Source organism: Microcaecilia unicolor, chromosome 7 (genome assembly GCF_901765095.1).
Source record: "Microcaecilia unicolor chromosome 7, aMicUni1.1, whole genome shotgun sequence".
Classification (NCBI taxonomy): domain Eukaryota; kingdom Metazoa; phylum Chordata; class Amphibia; order Gymnophiona; family Siphonopidae; genus Microcaecilia; species Microcaecilia unicolor.
This window is the reverse complement of record NC_044037.1, coordinates 166,684,024-166,698,609: the sequence shown is the minus strand read 5'-3', so window position 1 is coordinate 166,698,609 and position 14,586 is coordinate 166,684,024. Positions and strand designations below refer to the sequence as shown.

General features: G+C 41.1%; 1 protein-coding gene across 2 annotated transcripts in view; it reads left to right on the top strand.

Moving 5' to 3' along the window:
• Nucleotides 1-14,586, top strand: part of PARD3B (par-3 family cell polarity regulator beta) — a 2,175,158-nt gene that overhangs the window by 1,562,062 nt on the left and 598,510 nt on the right. For both annotated transcript variants that reach the window (XM_030209894.1, XM_030209893.1), the window contains exon 19: nt 8,264-8,374. In XM_030209894.1, the coding sequence (XP_030065754.1) occupies nt 8,264-8,374 (111 nt within the window). The remainder of the gene's footprint in view (nt 1-8,263; nt 8,375-14,586) is intronic.

The following is a 14,586-nucleotide window of genomic DNA, read 5'->3' as shown; positions in this document are numbered from 1 at the left end:
ACTGGACATTCATTGTCCACTTAGTTAGACCTTGAAATTCAGTGCCGCCCCTATTTAGGTACCAGCACTGAATATCCAGGTCTGAGGCAGCTGCCAGGAGTTATCCAGGCACCACCAATATTTGGTGGCAGTACCCGAATAGCTACCTGGTTAACTTAAGACAGCCTTTTTTCTTTCCTAAATTAACTGGCATTAGCAGTGCCCACGTAACTGTCATCTTTGCCCCATCTCTGCCCTCGGACTGTCCCGGCACAAACTTTTGCAGTTTGTCTGGATATTCTGCAGTACTATCCAGTGGCGTAGCCACAGGTGGGCCAGGGCCCACCTACTTTGGACTCAGGCCCACCCAAAATTGTGACACTCTTGCTCTAGCTGGTGGGGATTTTCTCTCCTTGGGCAGCCAGCGCTCTTCCAAATGTCAGCCAGCAGCACTTGCCTTGAGATGACGCCGAGACTGCCCCTTCTGCACGCGCTCAGTTTTTGTACATGCAAAAGCAATGAGCATGCACAGCTTGCCGGCAACAGCATCATTTTGAGGCAAGTGCTGCTGGCTGCTGTTTGGAAGAGTGCTGGCTGCTGGAGGAGGAGGAAATCTTCAGCTGGCAGGGTTTGAGGATCCCCACCAGCTAAAGAATTTAATATTTTGGGTTTGTGGGCAGGGAGGGGTGGCGAGAGGAGCAAACCGGAGGGGGCCCGGGGGAGGAACAAATTCCATGCCCGCCCACCTTGGGCTCAGGCCCACCCAAAATTGGCCATCTGGCTATGCCCCTGGTACTATCCAGGCATGTGCCGTTGAATATCTAGGTTTGGCTTGGTCAATAGGAGTTATCTGGGATGAGATTGCTCCTACTCCGTTTACTCCCTTTAAAATTGTTCCACAAATACTTAAAAAATCAAATTCAAAAAAGCAAAAGTGACAGAACTCTGATATAATTCATAGAAACATCAGAAGCAGAACTGATAAGAGTGGCAGGTTTCTTGGTGATCCTTTGGTAACTCCTTTTCTTCCCACAGTGGTGATACCAGGCAGGTCCCTTCTGATCTCCTCAATTGATGTCTCCTCTGTGGTCTTTGGGTTGATAGCTCCTCTTATTCTTTATTTATGGTTCCTGGTTTGATACTCCACGCTCTTCAATCTTCTTTTTTCTTGCAAGACTATATTACAAGTCTAAAAAGTCACAACATCTAGCCTGATAAAGAGAATTGTCTCCATATTAGGAAATGAGAAGGCCTCCATAGCCTTTTTAGAAGACACCCACCTATTTCCCACAGAATATGAAATATTACAAGGATGGGTTGTTTAATTAATTTCAGCCTCTTCTGGATCCAGTAAGAGAGGGGTTACAATTGTAATTAATAAGCACTGCCCTTTCATGGTTGTGAAAAAGTTATAGATAAAGAAGGATGGGATGTTATAGCGACTGGCTGTTGGCAGTAGAAACTTTATCACCCTAGCAAATGATTACACTCCTAATACCTCGAATATTGTGTTCTATTCTGGTCGCCGTGTCTCAAAAAAGATATAGTGGAATTAGAAAAGGTGCAGAGAAGGGCAATGAAAATGATAAAGGGGATGGGACGACTTACCTATGAGGAAAGACTAAAGCGGCTAAGGCTCTTCAGTTTGGAGAAAAGGCGGCTGAGGGGAGATATGATAGAGGTCTATAAAATAATGAGTGGAGTTGAACGGGTAGATGTGAAGCGTCTGTTTACGCTTTCCAAAAATACTAGGACTAGGGGGCATGCGATGAAGCTACAATGTAGTACATTTAAAATGAATCAGAAAAAATGTTTCTTCACTCAACGTGTAGTTAAACTCTGGAATTCGTTGCCAGAGAATGTGGTAAAGGCGGTTAGCTTAGCGGAGTTTATAAAAGGTTTGGACAGCTTCCTAAAGGAAAAGTCCATAGACCATTATTAAATGGGCTTGGGGAAAATCCACTATTTCTGGGATAAGCAGTATAAAATGTTGTGTACTTTTTGGAGATCTTGCCAGGTATTTGTGACCTGGATTGGCCACTGTTGGAAACAGGATGCTGGGCTTGATGGACCTTTGGTCTTTCCCAGTATGGCAATACTTATGTACTTCACAATCAGGCTTATTTTCGAGAGAGAAGGGCGCCCATCTTTCGACACAAATCGGGAGATAGGCGTCTTTCTCCCAGAGTCACCCAAATCGGCATAATCGAAAGCCGATTTTGGGTGTCCTCAACTGCTTTCCGTCGCGGGGACGATCAAAGTTCCCGGGGGCATCTCGGAAGCGTAGCGAAGGTGGGAATGGGGCATGCCTAACACATGGGCGTCCTCGACCCATAATGGAAAAAAGAAGGGCATCCCTTATTCGGGAGCCAACAAGAGGGGGAGCACTTCTAGGTCTAGTCTTAGTGGAGCACATGATCAGGTGCAGGAAGTAATGGTATTAGGGCCACTTGATAACAGTCATCATAACATGATTAAATTTGATATAATAACTGGAGTAAGTACACACAGGAAATCCAATGTGACTATGATAAAATAAGGAGAATGGTTTAAAACAAACGCTTGGAGAAGTAGGATCAGGCCTGGTTGTTATTCAATAATGCCATCCTAGATGCCCAGACCAGATATATTCCATGTATTTAAAAAGGTGGAAGGAAAGCTAAACGACAGCTGGCATAGTTAAAAAGTGAGGTTAAGGAAGCAATTAGAGCTAAATTAACATCCTTCAGAAAACAGAAGAAGGATCTGACTGAAGATAATAGGAGACAGCATAAGGAATGGCAAGTCAAATACAAAGTGCAGTTAAGAGAGGCAAAGAGAGACTTCAAAAAGACAATTGCTTTGGAGACAAAAGCACATTAAAACTTATTTAGGTATATTAGAAACAGGAAGCCAGTAAAAGAATCAGTTGGACTGCTGGGTGACCAAGGGATGAAGGGGCACTCAGGGAAGACAAGGCCATAGCAAAGAAAATAAAACAAATGTTGGTGTCGGGCAAAATGGTAGGTACTATTATAAAGAACTGAGCATATATATAGGTATGGATTAATGAGACAAAGCCAACATGGATTTAATCAAGTGAAATCTTTCTTCACCGATGTTTCTTTGAAGGGGTGAATAAACATTTGGATAAATGCAGTGGTGTGCTGGAGCCGGCTCGCAAGAGCCGGTTGTTAATTTTTGTGACATTTTGCCAGCCGGTTGTTGAGACAGGGCGAGCCAGTTTGCCTCTCCTCCCCCCCCCCCCCCCGAGTCGCAGGGTCCCAGGACATACCTGAAGGCAACCGCCCGGTGGTCTAGTGGATTCTTCGGGGCAGGAGTCTTGCGAGGCCACCCTTGTATGTCTCGGCAGCCATTTTAAAGAGCAATGCAGCAGCGGGAGGGTCAGCACTGGCAGCGGCCAGGAAAGACTGGGGATCTTTCCTGCCCCAAAGAATCCACTAGACCACCAGGGTGGCTGCCTTCAGGTATGTGCTGGGAACCCGCGACTCGGGGGACCGGGGATGAGGTCTGAAATAAAGGGGTGGGGTGGGGAACTTGGGGAGGATACAATAAAAAAAAAGTTGTATTTTCAAACATACTGGCTTGTGCATATGGATGTACACAGAGGAAGTATAATAAGGGAATATCTTTTCATAGGTAGAGTAGTAATTTGTTATAAATTGTAATCAGTGTGCCATAGAGGGGCTGGTTATAGGGACACCCTAACCGTGTTATATTGGTGCAGAGATTTGTTTTTCTCCTGGTAAAGGGATTCTAAAACAGACATCATATTATGAGAATCAGGTGGTCAACATTTAGCGTTTCTAGCTATTTATTTGCTTTTTTTTTTGTTACATTTGTACCCCGCGTTTTCCCACTCATGGCAGACTCAATGCGGCTTACATGGGGCAATGGAGGGTTAAGTGACTTGCCCAGAGTCACAAGGAGCTGCCTGTGCCTGAAGTGGGAATCAAACTCAGTTCCCCAGGACCAAAGTCCACCACCTTAACCACTAGGCCACTCCTCCACTTATTTATGGCATTTTATCCCACATTAAACCTGGGAGCACTTAAAATCTTTTTTTTTTCCTGGAGAGAGTAATGCATTGTGTTCCCCCCCCCCCCCCAGGCTCTCCCCTCGGGTATAGCCAGCTTTGCAATTTGGGGGGGGGGGGGGGCGCAGAGGTGAATTGGGTCACCCAGTCCTCCTCAGGGTGCCCCTCCCCCCTCAAATTGGAGGGCTGGCTATACCTGGGGAGAGAGCCTGTTATTAAAAATTTACCAGCACACCACTGGATAAATGCGAATCGGTTGATATCGTATATCTGCATTTTCAAAAGGTATTTCACAAAATACATCATGAAAGACTTCTGTAAAAATTAGAAAATCATGGGACTGGAAGCAGTGTCCTATTGGATTAAGAGCTAGTTAAAAGTTAGAAATCAGAGAGTAGGGTTAAATGATCAGTATTCTTAATAGCGAAGGGTAGATAATGGGGTTCCCCAGAGGTCTGTGCTAGGACTGCTGCTTTTTAACATATTTATAAATGATTTAGAGATGGGAGTAACTAGTGAAATAATTAAATTTGCTGATGACAAAAAGTTATTCAAAGTTTTTAAATCATAAGAGGATTGTGAAAAATTGAAAGAGAACGTTACGAGACTGGGGGACTCCAAAGAGTTTAATAGTTCCTTGGAATCTGAAGCATGTTTGTCATCTGAGCTCAGCTTTATCCATCTACCACCTCACTTTAAATAAGCACGTTAAATACTGAAGACTATATCTCTTTGAAGCATAAAAGCAGTAATATCATTGAATTCCAGTCTCAGACTACTTTTCAGTGTCTGGAGACACTGGGGCACGGTGTATTACTTTTCTCTTGCAAACTTGGTTAATGCACAGGGAGCCTGTTTGACAGGCACATTTTTTTCTGCCCTGCAAATGGGATTAAGAAGGTTTTTGCCCAAAAGTATGGTAGCTTAGTTACAGTATGGAATGTGTTACAGTTAAATGTAATAAAGATTGTATGGCCTTAGCAGCTCACAGAATCCTCAGAAAGAATGCCTTGCAAATTAGGTATTTTGATCAGTAAACCATCATCACATGGATTTTATATTGAACCCTATTGATAGATTTCTGGATTCAAAGTTTTTGAAAAGTTACATCATTTGAATCATATTTTTAATATGGGACCTTAATGGGGGGAGAGGCAGAGAGACTGGATCATTCAAGAGTTAATTATAGGTACCTTCAACTCTAGGTTACAGGCTTAGCTTCAACTCAAGGTGGTTGTCATTATTCTTGAAAAAAACTTTAGTTGCCTATTAAATGAGTTTGTGATAAGCATTCAGTCTCCAGAGGACAGGTTTGTATGTTTTTGAAGCCATCACCATAACTCAACATTAGCTAGCACAGTTGGTGGCAGTTTGATTGTGAGATCAAACATTGCACGTGCATAGGGTCTCAACTATTTATTTATTTATTTACCTTCTTTTCAAAGAAATTTCCTCTTACTCATAGAGATGGTGTATCCAGAGCAGGATTAAGGCACAGTGCACTGGCCATTTGGTGAAACTTTTAGTGTTTTAACATGTGCCATTCATAGTTAGACTGGTACCTCTTACAAAAAAATATAGGACTATTGGTACTCATACATTTTAACAAGAATTATGGTATGCTCTTCTGCCTCAAAGCCCTATATCTTCATAAGGCCTCATATAGAGATTTCCCTTCCTTCTTCCTGAAGCATAACACCTCAGTTCATTCTTGCATTCATGGATTGTAACCGCATTAAAAAGAATTTATCTGTTACTTAGAATTGACTCAGGTACAACTTAGATTATAAGCCCTCTTTGGCAGGGAATGAACATGTGAACCTGACTATAACTCAGATCTGGAAAAAAAAGTGAGTAGTTAAATCTAAAATCCAAATTCATACAGAGAAACAGTGTTTTTACCCACATAACGTCATTTTGGTGAGACTTACCCACTCATGTTTTGCTCTGATAGATTCTGGTCTGTCAGAGATATGTGGCTAAAAGTTAGCAAACTGGAAAATGTTAATCTTCTGGAATATGTTTTCTCCTTTAATATGCTGACTTTGTTAACTCTAAAAAGAATCATTAATAAATGCAGGTCCAAGCAGTTGTCCTCTGCATCTGTGAAATTTCACTACTTAGAATCAACGACTGTATCTAATACTATTTAGCAGAATATTTAAAAGCCTTGCTTCTGGTTAACTTTAAAAAAAAATAAAGAAAAGTTCTCCATAATTTGCTAAGTAATTAATTTGCTAAGTTTAATTCTAATCTCTATATATTCCCTGAGTACTGTAGAGCAAGGTAGAACTAATTAATTGTGGCTAATACAGAGACATATTTCAATGAAGCTTATGAATGGGATATCACCATACCTGGCTATAATCTATTCATTAGCTTTCTATGTCAAAAACAACATTAAAGGGCCTGGCATGCAGGGGGTGTGGGAAAAAGAGGAAGCCATGTGGATCATCCTGAAAAGAGGAGATGGTACGTTCATCCATACAGTGTACTCTACAATCCTCAGACTCAAACTAAAGACCTGAACAGAGTTCCAATCAATGATACTGGAAACATATTCCAGAAGATTAACATTTTCCAGTTGGAAATAAAGGAGAGACAATGAAATTGAGTGACTTTTAATATACCTGATGTGGATTGGAGTATCCTATCGGCAAATCTGGAAAGAAGTAGAAAGATGATGGATGCCTTACAAGGAGCTTTGTTCTGACAAATGGTGATGAAACCCATAAGGGAGGATAAGTGTGCCCGTGATCACTACACAGTGTGATTTGATAGGCAATTTATTAAATCCCAGTAAATCATAGGGTGGAGTCTAGACATACCAAATTCAAAGTTCTGGATCTCAAACACTTTGACTTTGGTAAAACAGTGGCCAATCCAGGTTACAAGAACCTGGTAGAAACCAAATTGTAGCAACATTCCTTGCTACCAATCACAGGGCAATCAGTAGCTTCCCCCATGTCTTTCTCAATAGCAGGCTATGGACTTTTCCAAGCCTTTTTTTAAACCCAGATATGCTAACCACTGTTACCATATCCTCTGGCAATGAATTCCAGAGCTTAACTATTCTTTGAGTGAAAAAATATTTCTTCCTATTTGTTTTAAAAGTATTTCCATGCAATTTCATTGAGTGTCCCCTGGTCTTTGTACTTTTTGAATGGGTGAAAAATCGATTCACTTCCACCCACTCCACACCACTCAGGATTTTGTAGACCTCAATCATATTCCCACTCAGTCATCTCTTTTCTAAGCTGAAGAGCCCTAACCTTTTTGGCCTTTCTTCATATGGGAGCAGTTCCATCCTCTCTATCATTTTGGTCATTCTTTGTTGAACCTTTTCTAATTCCGCTACATCTTTTATGAGATACGGTGACCAGAATTGAGCATAATACTCAAGGTGAGTTCTACAGAGGCATTATAATATTTTTGGTCTTAGTTTTCATCTGTCTCCTAATAATACCTAGCATCCTGTTTGCTTTTTTGGCCTTCACTGCACACTGGGCAGAAGATATCAGCATATTGTCTACAATGACACCTAGGTCTTTTTCTTGAATGCTGACACTTAAAGTGGACCCTAGCATCTACATTAAATTTCATCTGCCATTTGGATGCCCAGTCTTCCAGTTTCCTAAAGTCTTCCTGCAGTTTTTCACAATTCGCAATCCCTTTGGCAATCATCAAAGCAAAACTACTAGCAGAGTTTTGCTTTGGTTATCACAGCAAAACTTGCAGGTAAAAATAACTCACAAGACTCACTGAAATGTGGTTAGTTTTATTATGTATTCTGTAGTGCCTCATTAGCAGAGGACAGGGCAAGAGGGTTGAAGGCATGTGCTGACATTCTATCATACTGAACTAGACTCCAACAAAGTACTCACTGGGTTACTCAGCAGGAATTTGCAGAACTTGCAGGAATGGGCCAGAACTGTACAACCAGGGTAGTTCAGCATTGTGTTACTTGAGATGTTTATTTGGACATTTAAATGCACTCTACAGATTAATTTCAAAAAGGCAAATATTGCTATGCAGGATGATAACCACTGCTACCAGTCTTCAATGTAAACATCAGTTTGTCTAGGTCTCCTGGCCCACGCTTGAGGGTATTACTCTTACAGCCAAATTTTTACACTTTCTTTATTATTTTCCGGCAAGGCCAAATATAGTTTCTGTTTGTCTTGTGCTTTGCTATTCTGATTTTTCCTAACTCTTTTTTTCCCTTTTTTTCATTCCTATTTTAACTAGATTTGGGAAGAAGAAAGAAGATAAAGGTGCAAAAGGTGAAGAGAAAGGAACCCTAAAAACCAGGACTCTGAAAGAAGAGGAACTGGAGAAGATGAAAGAAGAACGTGAAAGGTGCGTTAGGAATTGATTGCTATACTGAAGAGAATGTAAGGACTGTTTTGAGATAGGCAGAAATTTTTCTATAGTAGTGAATTAGAGGATATTTGAGATAATGCAAGTACAATTGCAGTTAATGCCCTTTTTTTTTAAATTTAAGTCATGCTTTGTCAAGTTACATTCAGGTATAACAAGTACTTCCTTGTCCCCAGAAGGCTTGCCATCTAATTTTGTACCCAAGGCAATGGAATGTTACGCAGATATGCCAAAGGTGGACCACACAAAAGAGTGTGATTTTTCAGATGGTATGTTCAGTTTATAAATCTAGAAAAAAATAAGTATCATATCGGTTTGTGAATGAAAGAAGCAGCATAAATATGCTTATCTTTGGTGCTTCTGAAACAATTTTCAAAAGAAGTTCTCCAGTTAACTAAATAAGTAACTGGATGAATTCCTTGGGTTGAAAATTGCACTCCTCTCATTGACTAAAAGCATGCACATAGGTTTTACAGCACCTACACTTCAAGGAGCAAGGAAAAGCGATTGGGACAGGGGAGGCAAAATATTAAGAAATATGTGTTCAAATTTCTTCCTTTTGGTTGGACTGCCTTCCTTTTCCTCTCTTAGGTTTGCCTCTTGTAAAGCAGTGATCAAAACTGGTGCACCGGGAATCTAATGAATGAAACAGAGGGCTCAAAAACGATGAGATTGAGAGAGCTTTCAAATAAGTGTGAGACTTAGCATCTCTGAGTTAGATGACTTTTTTTTTTTTAATTGGGACCTTTTTTTTAACTGTCTTTATGAAGTAGTGGATCTGCTATTTTGGGTGGGCCTTTCCACCGCCCCTATAGATTTATAAAATATAGGGGTTTTTTTAACCTTCCCCTTAGCTCCCCATCCTGTCCCACACCCATCTCCTCTCCTCCTCTCCCCCTGCCCATGGACTGGTAGCAGCAGCCCCTCTATCTAACCCTCCCCTCCCCCCCATCCCTCCGGTATACTTCAGAGGCAACTCATTTTTGCTACCTGTGCACCCTGCTTTTCCACATCCTGCCCTTGTGACATCACTTCATGTTTCATCACTGGCAGGACACAACATAGAGAAGCCTGCATTGTCAGAGAAGACAGTGACATGAGTTGCTGCAGCCGCTGAGGAGGCCTCTGAGATGCACCAGGGAGGGGAAGATACCAGGGCACTGGCAGAGGAGGGGAGTGAGGTGTCACCGCTGGGTGTGCCCTGAGCTAAGAGTGGGTAGACCTGTGCCCAACCAGGCCTATCGAAGCTATTCCACTGTTATGAAGAGATTCTGTGTGCAGCAGATACAACTTGGGATAAACTTACAATTTTGTTAACAGCATAATAATAGTGAAATGTTCAATCATAAGCATAAATACAGTCAATGAGGTAAGCTTGAAGATGGAAATTGAATCCTAGAAATAGGAGTAACATAATATAATATCAGAAAAATATGTAATTAAATAGAACAGTAGAACAATCATGTAATAAAAATATGACATTTTTAAAAACAGATTGCAAATGATACCTCACAGCAGGCAATGTGGAATGCCCATTCATGTTGCCAACAAAGAGTGGAAGACACCAAAACAATAAGCCAGGATGACAGAAAGGCTCAGTAAATCCAGAAGTCTCGGTTTATTCAGAAACCAAAACAAATACAAAAAAAAAAACTTTTCCAAGGGAATACTGCAAACAATAGTCTTCTACAGCAGTATACAGAAGATACTTCAAGGAAAGGAAACCCGACACTGCAGTGTTTCGGCAAATATTGCCTTCATCAGGAGTCCTTATAAAAAGTCTTAGAGAAGTACGTTAAAAACTTGCTGTGCCACTGAATGTTACATAACCCAATATTCCTCTGACATCTATAACAAAAGCAAATAAAGCATCATAGTTGTGGCATAGCAAATGATGGCATCCTGCGGTAGCAAATTTGTGAAATATAACATAGATATGATGACCATATCTGCACAAAACAAATAACACAGCTGATTAGGCACGTTAGACTAATCAAGTAACACAGATAAGATACTCATAATGTTAGTAAGATGCAGTGAAACATTTTAATATGCAGCAGAGTTTGCAAAAGTAATTGAGACACATAGCTGGACAAGCTGGGTAGGACAAAGTAATGGGATAACTAGTCGAGGTGGCTAGATTGAGGGTCAGTTATATGTACAGTTGAATAAACTATGAGGAATTGGTCTTAGTTACAGGGTCTTCAGCAAGCTAATCCAGATGTGGAGTAAATGGATAGTCACTCCATCACATGTATTAAAGATTTGGGAGAAGAGTCAGGCTTTTGCCTGCTACCTGAATTAGAGGTAATCTTAAGTAAGTATAGCCCATATTATAAAGAATTCTAGAGGCTACTTCTGAGCAGTCTTCCTGGTGGGTATCACATTGTATGATTTCTTTTCACAAGGTACAAATAATGAATCTACTTGAGAGGCCCTTACAGACCTCAAAGGCATGTTGGAGAACCTTGAAAATTAAAGAGACAGTTTTAAATTTGTCCCTGTAAGGTATTGATAGCTAGTGCAGCTTTTGAAGGAAGGGTGTAATATGGTCATGCCGCTTGCAGCTCTCTATCAGTCATTCTGTAGCATTAGTTGGAGCTGGTGCACTTTCTTTGTGGTTTGACCAATCCTCAGGTTGTTCCAGTAGTTATTTCATGACTTTATCATGGCATGGACTACTTTGGTCATATTCTTCTTTTCAATATATGAAGAGAGATTTTGTAGGTGCCACAGATAATAGATACAGTTTTTTTAAGTTGTTTGAATTTGCAGGATCAAAGTGTGTCTGTGGTTTTAGGGGGAATGAATACTTTTCAAATGGTGTTTTGGAGTCGGGTACCTGTCCACTTGTGATAGTAACCCTCAGAATCTCTTTTTGACTTGGGTACAGGCAAAGTTTGTTTTTGTTTTGTTTTAAACCATTCCTGAGTTGCTATTAGACAGTCAGTTTACTCAACTGCACATCATCCACATAGAGAATTTTGTATCTGTCAACCAAAGCAGCTCAAAGTCACGAGGATCACTAGTGGGATTTGAGCCCTGGCTTCCCTGATTGTCAGCCCACTGTTATAACCACTAGGTTACTCCTCCACTGATAATAGGATGGTAGTCTCCTACTGCATTGTAAATCTCAAGAGAAATTAAGATGTTTATAGTAAATATGTCCTGAAAAACAGCTCAGATGTCATTAGCCTGACACATACTACTATCCTGCTAAGCAGAGACATAAATGAGCCCAATATTCATCCGGACATGCAGAATATAATTTGAAATGCCAGAACATTGATGTTCGAAATTTCATATATATTCAGCAGTGCTATACATTTAGATACTGCTGCTCATTATACGGATATAAGTAGAAAGTCCAAAGTAGAAGTTCCATTAAACCTGCTTTTTGGGTGGCATACTAAACGTAGAATCTGTATGCTTAGCAGCCAAATATTGCTGTTTACATGTAGCATGTAAACAAACCCAAACCCGGCCTGTTTTTCTACATTTAGTTCTGGACACATGGGATAATTCTGTAAAACAGGTGCCAGCATGTTGGTGCCAAGTGCACACATAAATGACTTATATATTGACATATACATACATATTTGTGCACATATGTCCACAAATGCCCAGATTCCAGCTACTACACTACTATAAAAAGGTGTCGAAATGGGATAGTGCACTTAGAAGGTTGGCATACACATGGGCAGAGTCTGGTTGGAGCTTGGGTGCACAGTTACATATGTGAATTAGAGAGTGCTATAATTTACTTGCAACCCAAGTTCTTTGGAATAAAGTCCAGGGTGAGTGTCCGTCAGGAAAAAACACAGCATCAAATGTATGATTCGTTTTCCTAATAAAGACTTTTTTGCATGCCACCTTTGGTTCTTTGTTCTGTGGAAACCCATAGGTGGTTCATCTGTACTCCGAAAAACTTGGTTGCTTTTTAGCGTAGGGTTTTGGTCTCCTGCTTTGTATTTGCATACAGTATTTTAGCAATTTAAATGCAAGAACTTACATCAAATGCTGATGCTCAAATTGCAGTGAGTGTCTAACCTGTTAAGCTAGTATTCTATAAAGGAAAACTGTCACCTATTTTTCTTTAAGGAATAGGTGCCCTGTTCTAGAATTGCCACCACAATAGATTTTATCTGAAACCATATGTATAAGAGCCTGAAGAAAGCCGAACATTTAGGTACTTCTGAATATCAGCTTCAAATGAATACAAGTTCTTTGACATTCATGGTGTATGATCCTCTTGTTGAATACCACTTCTGCAGTGCAATGGTAATCTGATTGGACTTGCATTCTGGTTTTTAAATCTCTCCATGGCTTTGCTCCTTTTTATACATCTGAGTTCTTTCATCTTCTGAATGGTGGCTCTTCATACAAAATTTGGAATCAGGTTATACTTAGTTTTCCAGCTTTACAAAAGATTAAATCTTACAGATTAACTGCTGCTTTACAAACCACTTTGATCTGGAATTTATTTTACCTTTCATGATTAGAATGTCCGGAGATATTTTATATTTAGGAAGATGCTGAAAAACTTTTTTTTTAATTTCAGAAGTATGCAAGATATGAATCATGGAAGAGCTTAGATTTTTGATAATTGAGCAACAGTAATTGAGGATTTGATTGTAATGTTAAGTATGACTATTTTTTGTTTGCAATGCCTGGAATACTATCCAGATATGTTAGTGTGATCTGCATTAAATTTTATTAGTATATTTAATGTATAATGTAAAAGAATGTAATTGGCTTGACAAGTTGGCTAATAATGAAACTTTTACAAAAGGTGCTGTTGAACTGAACCTAGAAATTTTTACTAACAGACCATCCCTCGTAATATATAGTACCACTATATTGATGATATTTCTACTGTTCCAAAGGAGAAGGAACACTAACACAATTGTTTGAGATCAGTAGCACTTCTGAAACAAGCTAATACAATATGCCAGGGGTTTCCAAACTTGTTCGGTTCATGGCACCCTTAGTATCTGAGCAATTTTTAGCGGCACTCTCCCTGGCCCACATGGGTCTCTGCATCCCCCCCCCCCCCCCAGCTACATGGGTCTCCACACACCCCTTCCCTTCAGCCCTCTCTTCCCAGAAAGTCCTGCACACCATTTCGTGCAGCCCTTTTCCTCCCATAAATCCAGCACACTTCTGCCTTCCCCAAATCTAGCATCGCTCACTACCTTCCTTCCTGCAGGTCCAGAATCACTGCTCCTTCCTTCTCCTTCCCCCACCGCCGCTCAGTGCTTGCAGCTTACATTTTCAGGCTGTCCGCGATTCACACAGGCAGGCACTCTGGGGCCATCCCAGTCCGTTGCGTCCGGCCCTCTCTGATGCAACTTCCTGTTGCGAAGGCTGGACACGGCAGGGAGAAGTCCCCGCAGTGCCTGTGTGAATTGCGTATGGCCCAAAAATGTAAGCTGCAAGCACTGCAGCGGTGGCGGGGGAAGAAGCAGGAAGCGGCAGATTCCAGACCTGTGGGAGGGAAAAGTAGGGAGCGATGCTGGATTGTGAGCTGCAGGAGGGAGGTCAAGATTTGACGTGGCACCCCTGAGAGTTTGCTGCAGTGCACCAGGGTGCTGTGGTGCACAGTTTGGAAACGCTGCAATATGCTGTAGCCACTGTACTGTGACAATGTCTTTCAGTATCATTGTTGAGAAGCTGTACGCAAAGAAGCTCAGAGTACACCAAAGCTCTGGCAAAACAGAGAGTCATTACTTGAATAAAAAAGAGCTCCTGCCTACTTCAACCACTCTGATGCCCTGATGATCAGTTTCCCCTTGCTGTTCCAAACAGCACTGTACAATTAACGCCAGAAAAGCATGAGGAAACAACGCCCCAATGATCAAAACTAATAGCATGGAAATTTATGTACACAATTTTTTGATCATTGGGGTTCTTCTGCAGGCAGATTGTGCCTGGGCATGCACCCAAGGCACAATACTCCTGCAGAAGTTGTTTGACAGGTGCAGGCTGTCAAAAAAAAAAAAAAAAGCTGGGCATGTCAAACTTAACCCAACATAGGGGCTGCAGGTCTGGTGGATCTTAAGCCCCTCCAATACAAAAACAAAAAACCTGGTGGTCCTGTGGAATCCTATTTGTAGCCCCCCTTTGCCCTGGTGGACTAGTGCACCCCCAACCCCAGGCCCCCGCACCCCTGAGACATCAACACTGGGGAT